Source organism: Apteryx rowi, unplaced genomic scaffold, assembly GCF_003343035.1.
Source record: "Apteryx rowi isolate R43461 unplaced genomic scaffold, aptRow1 scaffold_178, whole genome shotgun sequence".
Lineage (NCBI taxonomy): Eukaryota > Metazoa > Chordata > Aves > Apterygiformes > Apterygidae > Apteryx > Apteryx rowi.
Window position 1 is genome coordinate 1,411,988 of NW_020448063.1, and position 21,739 is coordinate 1,433,726.

General features: G+C 34.2%; 1 protein-coding gene across 2 annotated transcripts in view; it reads right to left on the reverse strand.

Moving 5' to 3' along the window:
- FSTL5 (follistatin like 5) overlaps window positions 1-21,739 on the reverse strand; it is a 301,991-nt gene that overhangs the window by 126,317 nt on the left and 153,935 nt on the right. For both annotated transcript variants that reach the window (XM_026061240.1, XM_026061238.1), the window contains exon 5: window positions 16,265-16,385. In XM_026061240.1, coding sequence (XP_025917025.1) covers window positions 16,265-16,385 — 121 coding nt within the window. The remainder of the gene's footprint in view (window positions 1-16,264; window positions 16,386-21,739) is intronic.

Sequence of the window (21,739 nt, forward strand, 5' to 3'; positions counted from 1 at the left end):
TGAAATTATGTATCGGCAGCCATATACGTGAAGATAAAAGGGCCTTGATTCTCAGTGAAAGTGCATGATCAAACATTTCAGTCAATTATGTATATTCTGAAGTATCCCAAGGTAAATGTGACCATAGAGAATGTTTTCTTATTCTGTTTTTCAAATTAACACTTCAACAGTTAAAATGAACCTCAAAATAACTGTAAATCTAGACCACCTGCTTGTAATGCAGTCCTGAAGAAGAACAATTAAAAACATCATAACACTGTATTATTCAAAAAGAGATGCAAAACCAAATATTGCTATGAGTTATGCTTGTACAAGTATATTAAAAACTGTATGATATCTGGCTATAAATAAGTAAGAGCAGAACTTGGGTAAAAATGGTCAGAATGGTAACACACACCAAGAATAATACATAATTTAAAAGGTATATTACTTATAGTGTAGTAACCATTAATACTACACTAATCTACTAATCTACATTAGTAGACTCCTGTTACTAACCTATCCATATTACTACTTGGGCTTTTTCGTTCGTTTTCCTCCTGATAACAGATTTCACAGGAAAAGTTATTCGTTAATACAGCTTTCTCTCCTAGATCATGTGCAAGTGCTAATTCACTAAAGTAATAGTGATAATTAGTTTTGACCTTATTTATCATAGACTATCCTGGCAAATTTGTCTAACTAAACAAGAAAATGTATGAAAAAATCAATTTCAGTATGTTTGTTGTGCTGCACACAACTAGCTCAAGCAAAAACATTCTATTTAAATGCTAAGAGTTGGCATAAATATTTTCAAGTAATTTTACTAGTATAGATCCAAATTTAATGCTGCTTATGTTTACTACAAATACAGATGCTGAACATCAATACTGCATACTTGCAGCTACCCCAAATGAAACATTTAAAATGCAGCAGCTCAATCTACCAAGTATTTCTGGAACTAATCAATAATGAAATGGGAATTTTAAGAGAAGAGTTGACAACCCCAGTAACGCACAGTTTTACGCATGGAGGTTTCAGTTTATAAAATATAATATTTGCCAATTTTATTTACTGCATAGCTTCATTTCATTTTTAAATTTCAAAGCTTCTTTCCCAGAATGGTAAAAGAATAGCTAAACATTTAAGCTATCTGGACTTATCCAAAGTTTTATGACAACCTGACTTTTTATAAAGTTGTCTCTTCTTCCAGTTCGGTCAGGAAAACAATAGAACAATACTCTGAAATAGTAAATCAGGATTAAATTATCTGAACACCAAAGGGGTGTTAGATGTGAAGCATAACAGAACTGCTCTACTTCCATTGCAAGAAGAAGGGGGAGGCTATGCAACTCTTATTCCATAGTTCCCCACAGTCTGAAGAGTAGAGTTATGAAGTAGCTCCTCACAGAAATCTGTAATGTGGAAAAAGCATGGATGGGAGTAGTAGTAGGATAAAAGTCATTCTAAAAATCTGTCAGCTGATTGACACGACAGTTTACATTTAGAGGGAAAAAGAAAAAACAGAATTCAAGGTAGGCTCTGTTACCTGACTGTACAGAGGCTTTTAACTTTTGTTATTAGGTAGGTAGAGTTTTACTCCCTCAAAGAGTAGATTTCCATGCAAAGGACCATGACCTTATGTGGAACACAAAACACGAATTGTTGAGTACAAGACAGAACATCTTTAAGCCTTTTTTTAGCCTATGTACCTTCTTGACATCAACATGCCATACCATATCAGATCCTCAACCTCATGCTATGAAACAGCAGGATTTTGGCAGGATCTTCAAAGATATTACTCAAGTTTGGATGACTATTAGAGTCCATTAAACTAAGCAAGTATAACGCAGTTATAGTTCAACTAATCTCAGATGAGAAAAAATATACGAAATATGATTCTGGTGGTGATGGAGATCTGTAAGCCTGAAATCCCTTTTTGCTCTACTGGTCTGAAATGGATAAATACATATTCAAGAAGGGGTTGGCAGTAATCTAAAAGTTCTAATCACAACAAGGTCTGTGAAGACAGACAGAGGTGAATATTTACACACCAAATCTGAAAATATTTAACTGTTGCTTTCAAAATCTTCAGTGGATAAATAGCTTCACTGTATAGTTGCTATCTCTACTAAGGAAAGTTTTGAAGAAAAGGTATGTATTTGCAGGCAAACTGAGACCACAAGAATTTTAAAAGGTATTTAAATTTAATATGCAATTTAGAGGTTTTTATCATGTCATATATACCTTTGAAGAACTAAAATATATGTGTGTATATATATACACACATACACACACAATATATGTATATATATAAAAATATATCGTGTGTGTGCATATATAAATATTTCTGTACACGTTTCTCTACACATTTCTGTAACAAATATATAAATATATAAATATTTCCAAAATATATAAATATTTCCAAAAACTCATTAAGTTAAAGTAGAACATAGGATGAATTTATAAAAAGTTTAATTATAGATATTCTGCATTTACTATGTGAAGAATGATGTACAGCAACTACCTAGCTTTACTTTTAAGTATGAATACTCTGTGTATTCCTCTTTTGGTTTTGAGGCCTGATATAGTTCCTTAAGATCACAGCATATTATGTGCTATGCAGCTAAGAATTTCAGCACAAAGCTTAAAGGACAAAAGAAAGAGACCAGCTTCAGCTATGGCTCTCCGCACTTCAGTCTTGCATGCTACAGTTTTGCTCACAGTATCTCTGCCTGATTAGTCTACCCTTTCACAAAAAAACATGCATCAGGTCTTATCGCGGGCTGCCAAAAAATCTTTCATTTCTCTGTTGAAGGAGTCTGTCTGCGGGTCTCTTATGAAGGTAAGTCAGCAGTGGAGTATCCCCTGGATCTCCTCTGTAATCTTGTGTTATTCAACATGATCTGGGAGAAAGGGTGAAAAATGAAGTGATAACATTTTCTGAGAACAAGAAATCAAGTAATTTGGTTAACAAAAATAAAAGCTAATTTGCATAAAGACCTTGCAATACTGGGATGCCAAATTCAGTATATTGAATTCAAAGCACTGTGTGCAGGGGAAGGGAAAAAAAAAAAAAGAAGCCCAACCTTGTTTACACAGCGATGGGCTCCAAACAAGTTATTATTGCTTAGGTATGAGATTTTGAGAGCATAATAGGCAGCTGTATGAAAACATCTACTCAGCCCTGACCACATAACAATAAAAGGAATTACTAGGCAAAGATCGGTATCCAAACACAAAACATCACTATGCCACTGCAGAAATTCAGGGTGTATGTGCAGCTTGGCTCTGTGTGCAGTTTTAGTCCTTATTTCTATAAAAAAAAGTTACAGTAAAACTTTAAAAAGAGAGGAACACAACCAGAATGACCAAAGGTGCAGGACACCTTCCACACAAAATATTAAATGAGGAATTTTTCAGCATAGAAAAGAGATGACTAGAAAGACATGGCAAGAGCTTACAAAAATTACAGTGTCACAGAGACTGAGAATATGGAACAATTGTTCAGGGTTTCTTATCATACAGGAACTAAATAAACTAAACTGAAGCCATGCACAACGAACACAAAAAGATACTTTTTTATGCAAGAAGTCATTTAGCTGTGAAAATCTCTGAAACAGGATGTTGTAGATGGTAATTTCACTCGGGCCCAAAAGGCAATCAAATTTATAAGTAAGGCATCCAACAAGGGCTATTAAAGACAGCAGGATTCTGCAGGCTCAGAAAGTCTATGAGACACAAACCACCTGAGCTGAGCACCTATATTAGAGGGGAATCTTGCATGCTTGTTCTTTTTTGGTAATCTTCCCTAAGCACTCCCAGAGATGAGATACTGGACTAAATGGATCTTTGTTCTAACCCAGAGCAGTTGTTGTTACACATATTTTGTGCTTAAATGAATATGAACTCAGCACTTCATAGGCACAAAGTGCCTTCTTTTTTTCTATGACCGAAATTGAATTTCACATATAAATCACTCGCTGACCTTGCATAGGATACTCACATAGGATATGATACTCTGAGAACATAAACTTTTAGGAAAACAGCCTTGAAAATCTGCTGTCAAGTTATTTCTGAATACAACACAACCCAGGAGTTATTTTGTTAGTCTGTTTCCTTCAATAGAAATTTTTTTTAAATGCAAAAGGGTCAAAATACATTTAGATAATTAGACATATGGTTTTATGTTGTGTATATAAAACAGAACAGTCATGCAACTAAATACAGCTCTAGCAATCACAGGGAGTAGAGGTGTCACAATATACAATTTCATCAAATACACACAACCCATACATACATAAATACTCCTACTGAATTCTGCTCACATACATCTCTATAATGAATACATAAATAATTATTATGTGCAATTATGAGACATTTGTTTCTGAGCAGTCAGAAAGCCAGGAGTGACGAGGAGTGAGAAACATCACAGTTTAGAACACCATTATCTGAGACCACGAAAACAGCTCTGGCAGACTAGACTATTTGATATTCTTTCCCTCTCAGACTAACTATACAGTTGTCAATATTTATAGGAAGTTATAACAGCTTAAATTCTGGGGTGCCACATTCTTTAACTCTATACATATCCAAAACTTTTTACTTCTTAGAAGTGACAACAGATGGGAAGCTGCTTGCAAACACTTACGAGATCTGTGGTATATTGACCAGGCAAACACTAGATGACAAGAGAGCAAGACTTCAGGGGGCGGGGGGGAAATCAGACATTTTCATGCATATGCATGCATTCACATGAAACTGATCCTGCTTTCCAAAACTTAAAAGAGCATGTAAATTACATTTTCCTTCATTCCTTATATGACTTTAGAAAATGAAGTTATCAGGTAGTCAGAAGTAAGAACTTGTCATGGAGGAACCCTTTTATCCAAACATCTTGTGAATGTACAGAAACAATGGGCATTATCTAATACGTGTACTGGCAACGGTTATTTTATAAACTAGCATGCTGAAATTATTAGCTGGTTAGAGAAAAATATTCTGTCTCTAAAAGAGTTCTTTATATTTTTTTCTTAAAGTGAATATTTCTTCAAATGTTTTTAGATTGCAATATCAATCACATAAAGCAAACTTTAAGCCTAAAAGGTATCTTTTAAAGATTTTTTTTTTAAATAAAGTATTCCCATTGGCTACTTCATGAACCTATGCATTTTTTAAAGACAGGTAATCAGGCAGGTGCGGAGAGGGTATTGTATTCCTTAAGAGCTTGCAGTGTGGTAAATATTTTCATCTTTCTGAACCTGAAAATCAAATCTTCAATTTACTATATATTAACTAGATTGTAGTAATGCCAACATAGAAATAATGTTTTTGCCATATTGAGCTAATACCATAGTAGTCCCACCCTTTCCAAAATTTGTAGCTTTTTATCTATGAAGTGAGCTGAGCACTGAAAATCCATGGCTTACTAGAAATATGATTCTAATTTAGAAGCAAGCCTCTTCCCTCTATAGCTCAAACTAGTTCAGGAGTCACAAGATAGCAGGATATATTAGTAGGATATATTTCTGCTTTCCTAAGGGATGCATCATGAGGTTCCTCAAAAATCACTGCTTTTTTCTTTTTCTCCCTTGCCATATTCTATGCACAAAAAAAACCTAAACAAATACAGGGTAAAAAGCTCAGGAAGCTCATGACTGAATTTCTCATTCTTCTTCCATGGCATCCTTTGGCATATGGTTCAAGAGCACTCATATGAGCATAACTTTTGCCTTTATTTAATTCTGTTTAGTTGGGAACAGGGAGGGAAAGACAAAACCAAAGCCTGAAAATATTACCTAGAAGGAAACTAAACAGAAATAATTTACTAGAAAATAAATAAATAAATAACTCTGAGGCAGGACAGATGATAAACAGAAGACAGAGAAGAAATGGTCCAGCTCTCTGAACACAGCAGAAGTGTATTAACAACTATGAAGATCACTGCGATTGAACACAGTTCAAGTTTCCTTGCCATAAAGCAGGATCTATGAGTAAGAGTATGGCAATAGGTTAGTTGGATGCTCTCTTCTTGCTTACTTATCAGACTGCTTGTGCTATTTTGCCGGGGGGGGGGKGGGGGGGTTAAAATGGGAAGGAATATGATTGAGGGTAGCACTAAGCAATGAATGCTTCCATTATTTCCAATACTTCCACTCCTCTGACCAGAGGGTCAAACCCAGTAGCAACTTTTGAACTCAGTATCGTGGAATTGGCCCAAAGATATTCTGAAAACTGACATAAAGAGGTTCTTTTCAAGTAAAATAAAAGGTAGTCATCAGATTAAGCTATTCACCTATATACTTTTATAAATGTGTACATATATATGTTATTCATACACATATCTCTATATATGGCACACAATTTTATAATAAACTAATCTTTTTTTAAGAGTAATCAAATGAGTATCAAATGGGCTTCAAATATTTCCTGAAACATTTAATTTGGAATGCTAAGATAAATAAATCATTCTTCATTTATTTTGACTCCAAATGTAAAATAATGAAAATTATTTTATCCACATTTTCTTTGAATTTTTCTATGAAATATTTACATCCAAATAATCCATTCACTCTTTATTTCAATTGGCCAAAATAGTGTCTTTTTTCCAATAGCATCTATTGACGTGCCAGGGAAGTAGTAAACTGCAAAAACATACAACATACCAAAACACACTATGAAAACATAACATTAAAGGGGAAGAAATATCAGGGTCAAAAGCTATGAAGGAATAATATGGTAACATTTGAAATGTGCTTATTATGTTTCGGAAATGAATTTAGTAATGAAATTTCCTGAAATAGAACATTTTGCCACAATCTTATTCTGTATGAACAATAGAATGAACTAAAAGAGTTTCTTTTGTAATATATTTCTCTGCAATGGAGATATTTTTCAGGTAATCTTTAGCTATAGTATGTATTGCATATTTGAGGGCATTCAATCAAAAAACCCACAAACTTTCCCAATATAGTATAATACACCTTCCTATAACACTCAGGTCTACAGAAAAGCTCACAAGCATTGCAAAGTTGAAATTATTCTTTTATTAACCCCATTTTCAGCATTTCCAGTGTACTTTCATATGGTCTATCTGTTCATCTCAAAATTGCATCTTCAGATTCTTTTTTATAGTGCAAATGTCAGATATGTTTAAGAAATCCAGATATCCTAGAAATTACTAAAAGCCTTTTCAATTTTCTTCTGACTGCAATATTTTTTCAAATTATTTTTTATTTACTCATACATCAGAACAGAGCCAGAGAAAATGAGAAGAGCAGATGAGTTTAAAAAAAACCACCAAGAGCAAAAAACAAAAACACAAGAACAAAAAACCCAAGAGCCTTCCTTCGGGAAGGTTTTGGACTCTATAACAGTCTATGAGGAATAAAGATAAAACAACACATGGTCCACATTCTTGGATAAAATTACTTAGCAACACTTTTCTAAAACAAACATTAGTGCTACATACTTAAGGATCACCAGTAAACTCAACCTTGCATGGAATACAAAGTAACACAAAGCAGCTCAAAACATCCTCTGAAAAAACAAATTCTTGAATAGAAAAGGGAATTTACTGATCCAGTCTTCATCTGAAATATTTAAATCCTGCTACAAATCAAAAGGCTGTCCCAGGCCACTAAGTGGAGCAATGACTTAGAACCACACTTTCCTTGGTAACCACCAAGTCCTACAGTGCTGCAGCAACTTTACCTCATTAGCGCAGTTTCCAACAGAAGTTTTTTTTTTTTTTAATTTCACATATATTTTATTATTTAAATTTAATGCTGGGCTAAAAAGCAGTTTACTTCTGCAGGCAGGATTAATCTCCTTTTTATTAAATGGATTTAAAATGGCTGCATTCAGCAACATGGAAAATCAAGCAACTTATCTACACAAGTCAGGAAATACCAAAGACTCAGTTTTGAAATTTCACCCATGACTTAAATTCAAACTAATACATTCTGCTTTGTAGAAGAGATAAAGGATGCATCTCTGCTGGTTCCTAATGAAATCAAAAAATTAAATACGATTTCTGTTGAAACCCTATTACATACCAATTCAGTTGACTGAAACAGTCAGTCAAGTTTGCTTCAGACAAATTTTTTATTTAGCAGGCAAATGACTTGGCTTATTACAATGTTCAGAATACTCATCTTCTTCTCTCCAAATTTGTCAAGGAATATTATCCTTATTTTCAGTTGCAAAAACTGACTTGGCAGTTTTAATAAAGAGAATTTCCTTTCATATCTTGCAATGATATGTATTTGTATTAATATAATAATTCTTTTTAAGGGAAGAGCCACTTATATTTAGAAATAAATATGATATTTTATATCAAATTATATTTAAAATTATCAGTTCAAATGAATAGTTATTGTTTGCTAACAGTGTTTATAGCCAGTTACTTTGGAGGTTGAAACTGGGGAGAAATCGTAACTATGAGATCCAGATAAGAAGGCAATGCTATGGGCGCAAAGGAAACAAGTAATGCAATAGTTACCAAGACTTTTTTACTAAATAGTATTTTATGAGCCTTTCAGTATTCAGTATAGTTCCATAAGTGCAATTCTGCGTTGAAACAGATATTTAATGTTCTTGCTTGTGGATTAGCTAGTGCTTGTCTCCTTTAACGCGTAGCCATTACTTACATTCTGGTAGAATTTTTTTTTTCCACCTGTTTTGGAGAAACAGAGCTTCCTTTAAAACTGTTAATAAAGGTCACTGTGGTTATAAATTATTATTTTAAATGGGCTTTGAAATGTTCCTTACAATATCTAGACAAAGGTATTTGTGGATGTTGAAACATCAGTCTTAGCTTAATCTTACAGGTACCTTCCCTTGCAGAAATGAGAATATTCTCAGAATCAACTACAAGCAAAATAGTTACAATAGTACGGAGAGGCACAGTGCATAGCAATTTGATTTCCAAGAGATAAACCGTTAGTTGACCACTGGGGGGTGGGAGGTGCTAATCATAGCCAAAAGCTTAGAATTGCTCTGGGCTTATTTTTTTCCTGAATATTCTGTGTCATTCTCTATAGCATTTAAATGAGTTCAGATGATAAACTCATTGAAAGGCTTATGAGAGTTTGTTCTTTGGCATTTTGATCTAATAACAAATATTATGCAAGCCAAGCTCTCCCCCAGTTAGAGGTCAGCAAACTCAGGAGTCATGAACAAAGTCTGCTAATTTTCTCAACTCTCCTGATAGCCAAAGAAGTTGCAAAATATTTGTTTCATTTATTCCTGCAAACTTAACTCAGCCTTTAATTTGTTATTTGATTCCAATAATATGAAAAAGAAAACCTTAGACACCTGGCCTTAGCAAAATGTGAAATTCTAGATATACAACTCACATGCAATACACAACTCATTTACAGTTGCAATGTCAGCAAGAGTAACTAAATTAGTATTCCATTTCTAGATATCTGAGGTTAGGAAATAATGGCTTATTCACTATCAAAGGTTACTGGTTCATTTTGACATATCTTATCCATTTCATAAGTTAGCTCAGTGTAAACCTTCTACAGCCTAGGACCGACAGTATCAGGGTACATAAAAACATGAATAAGGTATCTTATCAGAGCTTCAAGAGAAGCATGTACAATACCTGCTTATGTTGTATACCTTGATAAAATCTTTCATTTCTTTGTTCATCCATAATATTATTCAGGCAAAATTTTAAGAGAACAAAACATGTAGTAGCATGATACTATTAGACATTACCCAATGTTCAGAACGCATGCTACAAAGAATATGCAAAAAGAATGTATGCTAAAAACAGTTGTTTGTTTGCTACATTGATCCAGATCTGAGTAGACAAAATGCACTGAGAGCTCAGCATTTCCCTGAGGACTTCTACAACTACACAACCTGCCAAATAGCAACATTTAAGATTTAAAAATACTTTCAGGGTAGGTATTGTGAAAAGTAGAAAGCAATATGGGGGGCGGTGGGGGGGGAAGGCTTTTGACATAAAGTCAAATTCTAATAGCAGCTTTACCACAAATGTGATTGCATATAAAGTCCTGTGGATTGGTACTACCGTATAAATCTGTTATGGTTTTTACAGCTATAATGCACATAGCAGGATGATAGTGGTAAAACTGCACTCAAGGCATATATAATGCATACTACATGTACATATACTGGAAGCAATTTGGGGAAACATATTAGCACTGCACAGTAGTTTTTGGCTTTGTGCTGAATCACACGAAGCAGCTATGACTGTAGTTCTGTGGTCCCCAGTCACCTCACTGCTGGGTCCACCCTTGGCAGTAGTTCAAAGCACTCACTTCAAAGTCACATGAAATCTGTAAAAAGACTTACTGAGCTTTCGATCTTAGCCTGTATATGGACAGGGAACGCAAATAAGGGAAACTGACTTATCAATAAAAATTAATTAGAAATAAAAAGCTTGCACAGTTAATCTTTTATACAATGTCTTTTTTTAAAATAGAATTACAGTTCTTTTTCATTTTTAATACAGAACAAATTTTTGCAAGTCCAAATTCCTAGGAAAAAGGAATATCAAAATTTCTATCTGTATAGTAGAAGGCAAAAGTACTTTTTATTAAAACACATTTCAGAAAGAAACATCCCCTACTTCACTCTGAGATAGCCTTTTTCAAATAATAAACACAGTCTTAATGGGAAAGCACCAAATGAACACATTTTTGATTATTTGGGAATCCCTTGGTATAGCAATAAATTGATTATGATAGCGGCATGTCAGAAATTTTAGGCAGACAGTACTTTAAAACATGAAACACTATGTAACGTTCAAGTATTTGCTTCTTTGAAGCCATCAGTTTTACAATTCTGCCCACTTACCAAAAGAGGTTGTATTCTTTTCCAGCTGACAACCTCTTGATGGAAAATATGTATAACACAAGCAGGAATTTAAAAGACAGATTAAGTTAAGCAGAAAAATATTACCACCAAGTCCAAAGGCTCCTACTCAATATGATGTTAACTGGTATTTTCAGAGGCTAGTGCTAAAATGTAATACCCCCAGAACATTCTGAGACACACTAGCTGCTTCTGGAGAAGGAACTAATGGTGGCAGAAGACAGACCAATACCTCTTCCTCCCTCAGAAACTCTTTCCTCCACTATTTGTTAACTTGCTTTACTACTGAAGACTCATTATGGATATAAGCTCTGACTCATGTTTCACATTGAATAACAATATTTGGGACCACATAGTGAACTCAGTGGAAGTATAAATTCAAATAGGATTTCTTGAGTTAGGCTTTGTGGGCTTAAGGATAACGTACAGAAGCCAATGGTGAGACTCATTTATTTCAGTTAATAGTTCAGTATAGGCTTTATATATTTGTATTTTTTGTTAAACTCCGGTCTATTTTGCTTTGGAAAGAAAGAGAGACATTTCAAAACAGCATTTTGGAACATGCCCCTTTGATAATTGCATTCAGTAAATTTAAAACAGCAGTAAGGCTGTCTTAATGCATGCAGTGTGAACAGTGATGTTTTCAAAGCATTTTGGGGGGAATGAGAGAATCTGGTCATAACTAAGCATAAGTCCTCTACTTACAGGGACCTCTTGCCTTTCCACATAATCCAAGATAGCACAAAGCTGCATGTGTGACAACCACAGTAGGCCCTAGTCCCTCGCATTTTCTCTGAAAGCTATGCCTAAAGAGAAGCACTGTGATCTCAGCCTGGATTTTTTTTGGAACAGCTGCTATTGCTGTAGGTTTACACATAACTTCACACACATACCTCAGCAATAAGGAGTCTTTAAAACCTGAATCTGATATCTGTGACCTGAATAGCATTTCAAAACTTAAGGTACTTTTAAATATATTAAGCAATATTATGTACAGTAACAATACGCATGATTCTGAACAACAGCTGCAGGACAGATTAAGATATTGTTGATAATCTTGAGTGGTAACTGAAAGAACAAGTAGCTTCTGTGAAACTATAGGGTATCTCTAATGGAATAAGTAGTAATAAATTAGGTCCTATATTATTTTGGGTAGCTAATTCTTTCTGATAATTTCCTGTATACCTAGTGTTAATTTTAAAACTCAAATAAGTCCTCAATGTTTAAATTCACCTTTTGAACATAAAAGAGCATCAAAAATAGTTGAACACTAAAGACAGTGATTCTGAAAGACCACTTTTTTTTTTTTTCATTCTGTACAGGATTTCAATTGCTACATAAGAGCATTTAGTTCTGTTATTTACAATAAACTTATTTGTATTCATTGTATATTTAATCAGTTCTGTTCATAAACCTCTAAATTACCATCATTCTTTCTACTGTGATTAAAGGGAAGTGTCTACATATACATCTGCATCTGCTAAATGATCAAACAGAATAATTTATTACTATTTACTTGCTTGTGGTATGCCTTGAAATTTTGTAACTCATCATAAAGACCACCTGAAATACTCACTCTGAAATTTCATTTTAGAATTTACTTTACGAGAGAAAAGCATATGTTTTATTTCAGAAAACAGCAATGAAAGGCAAACAAAAAAAAGACAGCATTTAGAGCAAATACAGAATTATTTTGATACTATAGGGCACATTACCCGAAGTAAGATAGTCCTTGAAAAATAAAGGACATACATTAGTTATGTTTTAGTTTACATAAGGTAAACCTTTCAAGAATCTGTATCTTATGCTTGTAGCTTTTGGTTGGTTCCATCTTCCTACGTTTTCAGCCATTCCTTTGAGACAAAGCTAAATAATTTTTTTGTGCTTAAAATTCTGTTCCCTAAAATCCTTTAACTTGGGGTTGAGGCAACAAAAACTAAGATGAAGCTTGATCACTTTAGGACTAGAATTTTACATAATGTGGCCTGAGACAGGAGAGGATTGTGTTTGACGTTCCAAGTGGTTCCTTCAGCACCGTGTTCCTAGGATCTAACTAGATCTAAGCCTTCCATTTTTATCTTCTTACCCTAACGGAAATAATTCTTCATGCTCCCTTAGGCATATACTATTGTACACTATATGTGTTGTACGATACATGTGTATCTAGCAGACATGTTAGGGCATCTAACAGATAGATACTGTATCTGGTAGAGAGAAGCCACAACACAAAAAGAAAGCTGATGATATATGCAAAACCAGCAGATATCTAGAAAACTGCATCTGTCTTACCAGTATGTAAGCATCTACATATGCTTTTTCTTTCTTTTTCTTTTTTTTAATGAATTGGGACTCAAATAGCAAGGCAGGGCACCCACTTAAACATTTCCCTTCTCTTTTGTTACCTCAGTATTCGACCCTCCAAAGGGGAAAAGTGACTGAAGAGAGATTGCTTTTCCTGTCCAGAATACTTTTTTTTTTTTAAACAAGACATGCTGTCAGCTGACTGAAAAGTTTCCCCTTACAAGTAACAACAGGAATATACAAACACCACAATAGTTGAAAAAATTATTCTGTTCATATATGCTAAACACAAGTCTCAACGTAGTAGACAATGCACTTCTTCTTTGAATAACACATTGTACCTTGTAGCAAAATGATCTGTTACTCCTTCTTTGGCATCAGCCAGCTGTCTGTCTGTCTGATGCTCAGACATACCACATCAGGCCCTTTCCTTCATAATAGTGCTAAATGAGAGCATTCTAAACAACTTCTCCATTTAGTGAACCTAGGATCAGTTTTGATTTGCATATCTAGGCTCTCATAAAAATAGTATTCTTTATTTATAGTTTATTTTGATTACTTTTCCTGTGCAACTTGAATATCTTCTCAGCTCTGCGAAAGTTTAATAACTAATGATACCACATATCTGGAGCAAAATGCATACAAAGAGAAGATAAGCTTTAAAACTGATCCATATCAAGTCAGCCATAAACAAAATATTCCTTGACAGATGTTGAGTGCTCAGTTGTTGGTATTTTTATGTCTATCACAAGCAAGTCCAGTCTATTGGTTTAGATTTGTGGGCTTTTTAGAGGCATCATCCATAACTGATTTAAAAAACAAACAAACAAACAAACAAAACTACTAGCACCTTCTGTATGAAGACTGCACTTGTAAACAAGTTTAAAGTCAAGTTTAATGAGGATCAGAGTCCCCAGCACAGGAAAGACATCAACAGACTGAATCAATTTCAAGGAGAGTGATCACAATATTCAGGGGCTGGAGTACCCGACCTGTGAAGAGAGGCTGAGGAAACAGGGCTTGTTCAGCCAGGAGAAGACATGGCTTTGGGGAGACCCAAGAGCAGCCACCCAGAGCCTACAGGAAGGGCACTGAGAAGGAGGAGCCAGGCTCTTCACAGAGGTGCATGGTGGGACAACAAGAGACAGCAGGTATAAACAGAAACAAGAGGATCAGACTGGATATAAGGAATAACTTTTTCACCATGAGGATAGCCATCCATTGGCACAGCTTGCCCAGAGAGGTTGTGCCGTCCCTGTTCTTGGAGGTTTTCAAGACCCAAATGGATGAAGCCGTAAGCAGCCTGGGCTGACTTCATATATGACCCTGCTTTGAACAGCAGGTTGGGCTAGAGACCTCCTGGTGCTCCTTCCAGCCTGAATTATGCTATAATCCTAAAAAGGCCCAAAGACAGATTAAATCCCTTGGTTTTATAATTAACATTACAATCATTTTGCACACCCACACCTGTCTCACTTTCAGTGTCCCCAAACTATCACTGTCTTCATCCTTTGATACGGTCTTGTCTCTCTTCGAGGAAGGTATATTTTACAGGTGTTTTTCAGCCCAGAATCTATAGAATAAATTGTAAGTTATACCATAATACTTATTGAAGAATATTGATACTTATTTCATTTCCTTAATGTTCTCCTTGCATATTTTTCATATTTGTCCATTCTAGCATTTTAATTAGTTTTTTTAAAATATGTTTTTATGCTACAAGAAACTTTGCTTCCAACATTTCAACAGGAATACAACAGAGCAGATACTGCTGTCAGGTTTACTTGATTATGATCCTGCCATTGCTTGATTTTTATCCCATTGCTTACAATTATTCACGTCTGGCTGCTCATTTTAAACTCATTTTGTCAGATAAAATGAGCCCGTGAAAGTAATTTCCAGAATATACACTTGTGTGTGTGTATGTATATATACATATACACACACGCACCTATATATGTATGTTAATATTTCTAAGATAGGCAAAGACTAATCTTTGTCCTTAAGGTGACTTACTTTCTACCAGTAGAGAAAAAAGAGCTCCTGCTGTCTGTGGGGAGCTCTTCACAAAGCAGTACTATTTACTATCACGGTGGATTCTGAATTTACAGTCTTTAGATGACAGTCAAATTTTTTCTCTGCTTCCTTCCACTCCTTCTCCTTACTTAAAGAAACCATTCATTAGGGTTACAGCATTATTAAGAAAAAAAATCATAAAAGAACAAAACAAAAAACCCTTGAAATTCTGCACAGAGTTTTGAATAGGATCCATTTCTTCAATATTGCAAACCCAAATCTTCTCTACTGCCCTTTGGAATGAGTAAATGTCTGTAACATTTGTTCCAGCTGCTGGCATATAAACTTTAATGAGGAAGAGGAGAGCTCAACAATTCTCAGTTGAGATTGGTATCTAAATGTAGAAGGAAAAGGTAGAGATAAAAGAATGAAAAAATCAAAGACAGACACTCTCTATCAGCTCAAGTGACAGAGAACTGTGGCAGGGTCAAAAATTCTATGGTTCAAGCATTTTTGAATTAAAGTAGCTAATTTCTTTTAAACTTCTTTAAATAACAAATAAAACCAGAATATTTCAGAAAATATCCACTGGAAATATTGTTGCTCTGTTATAACCTTTCAGTCATGATATAATCATTAGAAAACGACACCATAAACTACACCACAAATTCTTATCTCTTTGTGAGGCCTTTGAAGACATCAAATACCTAATAAAAGTGTTACCTTTGTTGCTGGGTTTGTCAGAACTGGTTTCATCAGCACCCATAAATAAAGGAGGTGGGGAAGTGCCCTAGCTTTTTCAGCTATACTGATAATGTCAGTACACTGATAAGTTTTCATTTGTGCACAGCACAAACTTATCAACGCATGTCTGCATTAAGAAAGATTATCTATGAATTCACCATTACCAAAATCCCTCCGAAATCTGGACACTAATGGATCTCTTATTGATTTCTGCTATGAAGTTCTCCACTATTGTTAAATTGTACTCATGATTTAAGTAGTGTCATGACATTTCAAAATTAAAAAATATAAAAAACCCACTCTTTTAGAAAGATAAAGCAAGAGACAGAAAAGAAAACCAAGAGAATAATAAGCTAATCTTTGTACTTACGAAAAGCTCTGTAGAATTCTTCCAGAGCAAGGTGCTTGTCACTGTTATAATCATCATATTTCAGCAAATCGAACAGAGAGCAGTCAGATAGATCCTTGCCAAGCTCAGCCCGTTTTATTACCTGACAAGAAAATTATAACCATGAAATTACATTTGAACTCTTAGAGTTCTCTGGCATAATTAATTGTTTCTAATAATCACTTAATAGATCATTTTAAGGTTGCTTTGGGGCAATGAACTGCAACTGTGTAAAGTCAGGGATTTCCAGTTACTTTGTAATTATTTATTGCAGTTTTAAAAGTTAATACCTTTAGGACAGAGTCACTGAGATAACACAAAAGTTTTTGGAATGTATAGAATATATAATGTGACTAGACAGAAGCACTATAAAGACACTGTGAATGGCAAACCTGATTTTACATATCATGTATAGAATGGTGAATAAGAAAAGCTAAAATAGATGCCAGATAATAATTTCCCATATAAAGATGACGTAACGTCTTTTTCTCTCAGTCCTAATTCCTAACCTCAAAAGCAATTGAGAGCTTTTGAAATTAACTAAAACAAACCCCTATTACATTACTAATTATATCAACTTCTTACTGGCTTTTGACAAGCCTATTATCATCCCAAAGACCTGTTATAAAAGTAGCCGACCTGAAAAGACTTCTCAGTTTCTCAACAGGGGACACATCCACTTTGGAAGTGGATCATAATTAACAGTTGTTAGATTTCAACTCAAATGAACTCCCAGAGAAACTTTCTTTAATTTGTGCACCATTTAGGTTTGAAGTCTGTATATGTTGTAGACATCTACCTGGATTCCATCCAAGGAATTTTAAGATATTAATAACCACAAATGTTCAGAATTTGCATCTTACACTGCGTGTTAAAAACAAAGCAAAAAAAACCCCATGGAACTGAGAGAAACAGAACAACTCCTTGCTGAAAACTTGCATGGTTTAATTTTTTTAGTAGACTCACAAAGAGAGATTATAGTTCAGTCCTTTGTAAAATAATTACTCTTCCTACCCTCTACCATTCTCCCAAACAAACTGCAAAGCCATTATATTTGTATTATCATATGATAGCTTCTAAAAAGCAAAGGATACAGAGACTTTTTTCAGTTGCTCTGCAAAGGAATCAACAGGAGTAGAAAGGAATAGATTCAGTTATTATTCATGTATATAGAATATTTCCAAACAAATAACACAGAACAAAAGGAACATTAGAGCAAAGAGACAATATAAAAATTTTTTGCTCTTTCAAGTAATCTCCTATGCATTAATATAGAAGCATTATAAAAGATAATAACCTTGTTAGTAAGCTAGAAAGTATGAAAACCACTCACAAAGACATCAAGAATTGCCAAGCAGATAGCTTTAGCTATTATTAAAGGTACATATTGTGCTACCTGAACATTAGTGCCAGCTACTACTCATACTTTAAAAGCCTGTTTATTAGGTTTACATTAAAATGAAATAAGAAAAATGAAGTTGCATTCTATAAAGGACATAAATGTAGCCAGGGAAAATTAATAAACCTAAGCCCATTATTTTTACAAAGGTAGTACTGCAGATAAAATTATATGTATTGGAAACTTCATTATAAAAGAAATCTCTAAGCTTTTGAGGCTACAAAGGCTGTTTAATATCACAGCTGATCCATGAAAATAGAACATTTCGGGTGAGAAGTACTTGCTACTTTCCTTGTTTTTGATAAAAGTTGCTCTGAATTAGTTTAAAACACTTATTCTCATTAGCTTTGACCATACAGACAAGGATTAATCTTTAAACTTCTAAGGTGGTGCAATAAAACCCACTGTTAAAACCTCACAACATTTGCCATTATAGTACTGCATATCAGCGATCTCACCTTCAAACCTTTGGACTGAAATTTCGTATGTCTGAAATCTGTCTCATGATGTTTTTCATTTAGAATTGTTCCAATTTATATAAATTAATTAATTTAAATTAAATTGCAAGAATGATTCAGACATTTTCAAGCATAACACTACACACAGGTAAGACTGATTCTGGAAGTTATTTAATTTTAATGTTTAGTAGTCCTATCATTTTGATTGTGGATTTGAGATTCAGTGTTTGCGTATAAATCGCAATCTCTATGTCAGCAACATGCGTTGGTATTCTTTTAAAAAGTCACCCAGTTTTGACCACCATGTAGACCTCAAAAATGTCACTGAGTACAGATTTCAGAAAGTGAAGAAGCAATTTTGTATCATGATTAATCTGAATTAACCATGATCTGCTGCTAAAAGAGCAGTTCCAACTTTCACCAGCTTTCACGCCCATCTGTGCTCTGTGGATCAGATTAATTCTCCGACTGAAAGCAAAACTAATCTTTGTGGGTTTTTTTCTTTCCTCTCCCTTCAAGGGGTGGGGGATTAATATTCTATCACAAGATCCAACACAAAACAGGCATTAGGATGTAGGGATTTGGATTTTGAAAAAGTGGAATTACCTGTTCCTGTAGCAGACTGCAGTTAGAACAGATTGACCGTTACACGAAATTACAACCTATACGAGACTGTTGCACAGCAAAACTGGCTACTTTCCAAGCTATTAGCAAACAGAATTGATGTTAAGCAACTTATCTTATGGTCAAATGCTTTAAAATCAGCACAATCAAACAACCTGTGTCCTACAGTTCCTAAACCACAGGCTACAGGGACCTTTTTCTTGTTGATATTAACTTTCAATACATGTTCAAATATCAGTGAAATTCTGTAATGATGGGACCCATGCTGACACAGTGCAAATATTCAAACAAGGAAAGAAGAATGAACAGTATCAGTTCAAGAAATAAACACTGGAATTCACAAAAAAAAGTTTGTAAATATTTTTTGTATTACTAAGTTTGTCACGAAAGGATTTTTTAACGCCATCTTCTAGGAGCTACAGCCTGTCAGACAACTCTGATTTCATTTTCTTTTACTTAAATTTGAGATTTAATTTATAAAGGCAGCTTGGTAAGCATAATAGATTCTTGTAAGTATTTTTAATTTAGCACTCTACACCATTACAAGATAAACTAATACTAAGAAGTATCAATAAGGCACCTCCTGTATGAATAAAAACGTCAGTAATTGCAAAACCTGAAGAAATAGATGTCAATGAGGAATCATCAATGGCTGAAGCAATCTAGTGGGATTTTGAAAGGGCTGGGACTCATCTCAATCTTTTTAAATATAAAATAAAAAGAAAACTGGCAGATGGTAAATCCTGGTGAGGTGAATAAGAATGAGGAGAAGGACAGGGTAGCATGTGGAATGAAATGGATCACATGGTTAGATTTTTTCAGAAAAAGGATATGTGGTTCCATAAAGCCAAATGCAAGGTCACTCATCTAAAAACAAGAATCTAGACTATACCTTAACAGGGATAAATGTATCCTGGAAAGCACTATCTGAAAAAGAGGCAGGAGTTGCTGCAGGTGAGGAAGCCATTAAAAATTCTAGGCTCATTCTGTAGTGTAAGTAAGCAATATGATGTTTGGCTATATAACAAGGTAACTGGGAGTAGAAAGAATATTTTTACTTCTGTATATTGCAATGGTGGGACTGGTACTAAAACACAGCATTCAATTTTGACTTGCACGTACTAAATTTAATGAAAAACTAGAAGGGAACTTTTCAAGTTAGAAAGGATCCATAAAAGTAATTGGAAATCTGCTGAAGACAGTTTACATCAAGGGAGTTAAAAATCTCTACCTTTATTGGTTTTTTTTTTCAAAAGGGAGACTAACAAGTCACTTTATCACATGCTACAGGTACCTCTGTAGGGGGAAAAAAATAGATAAATATGGACTCTTCAATTTAGCAAACAGAAGTTAATGGGACAGAAAATTTGAATAAAGACTCTAAAATTCAAAAAAGAAAAAATACAAAAACAATTAACCTTAAATCCTGGGGCTCTAAAGTTCTCCTTGACATTTTCAAATCAAGGCTGCATACCTTTCTCGTATATTTTTTGCTTCAGTTAAAAGCAAGTTATTACAGTTTCTGAACTAAACACAAAACAAATTGAATGAAATTCCATCTCTATGATAAAGAAGTTAGATTAGATGATCTAATAGTCTCCCTTAAGTTTTAGATTCTATTAATCTCTGTGAAAGAGAGGAGAGTAAAATTCAAGGAAACTGATTCTTGAACCAATTCATTAAACACAGTGTGTCTACTCCCTGGTCAAATTAAACAGAAAGAAAAAAGATTAATTACAGAGGAGAGAAACAGGCAAAATTTTAATGAATCATATGCTAGAAAAAAAATTCTTACTGTAAAAGTTAAAACTTTATAAAGATGATCTGCATAGTTTTACGAGTGTGCCATACCAGTCATACATGTGATTATTTGATTTCAAACTCTTCTGAGATTCATATCAGAGCATGCTCAAGTATGGCAAACTTTCCTTTGCATTTCCATAAATATACTATTTACTTTACATAGATCAGAATAAATTTTATTTTGAAAGACATTTATAATAGCCCTTTTCCCCACATGCCATTCCAATAGCTAACTACATAAATTCTAATCCAGCAGAGTTATGATATAATTATGAGTAGCTATGAGAATTACTCATAATGCAAGAAAATCATGGGAAGTGCATCTACTTGTTAAAAACAAGGTCAGCAAACACAGACCAAGATGTCAGGCATTTAGGACTATGATTACAGTATTTATAAGCAATATCCAACTTCTAGTTCTTAATATATTCTCTTTTCTTTTCCCTCTATTTTAGCCTTGTCTTGTTTTTATTTTACGTGCAGAATAGAACATAGGACACTAAGTTTTTCTTAAATTAATGATAGTAAAAATAAATAGTACAACCTATATAATAATTTATCTCTAAGTAATAGGGAGAGAATACATAAACAAGTTTAGCAGACAAAATGCAGTTCTGCCTATGATGTATGGGGAAAAAAGCAACAAAGTTCATTAAAAAAATTTTAAAAGGAAAGATGATCGATATCCCTTCTCTCAGCTCCAAATTCTCCAAATAACAGATAAATAATTCTACTGATAATAAAGAAGTAAAACCAAAAGTCTTAAAGAAGAGGTAAAAAAGTAAGGGTTAGGGCTCCACAAGGTACACTGATCAAAAAGTTTGGGATATAAATACTGAAAGTAAAGATGTAATTTATATTAGATGTAGCTGAGCAAACAGGTGCCACATAGTATCAGCTGGCAAAAAGTGCAACATCATTATCATTAATGCAAAAATAAAAATCGAAGATATAATTTTGTTGTTATTTCTCAGATCTCAGTGGCACAACACAGAGAACATGGCTTAGGAATCTTAATCTCTGCAGGAAAGATGCAGCCATAATTCGGTCCAAGTTGTCAGTCACATAAAAAAGGACATGCATCTGTTCTCCATTAATAAATGAGCAACTTTTTGTTGTTAAATATAATAACTGACAGTCACTGAAGCAAATCTGAGAAAAAGGGTCTTAAAG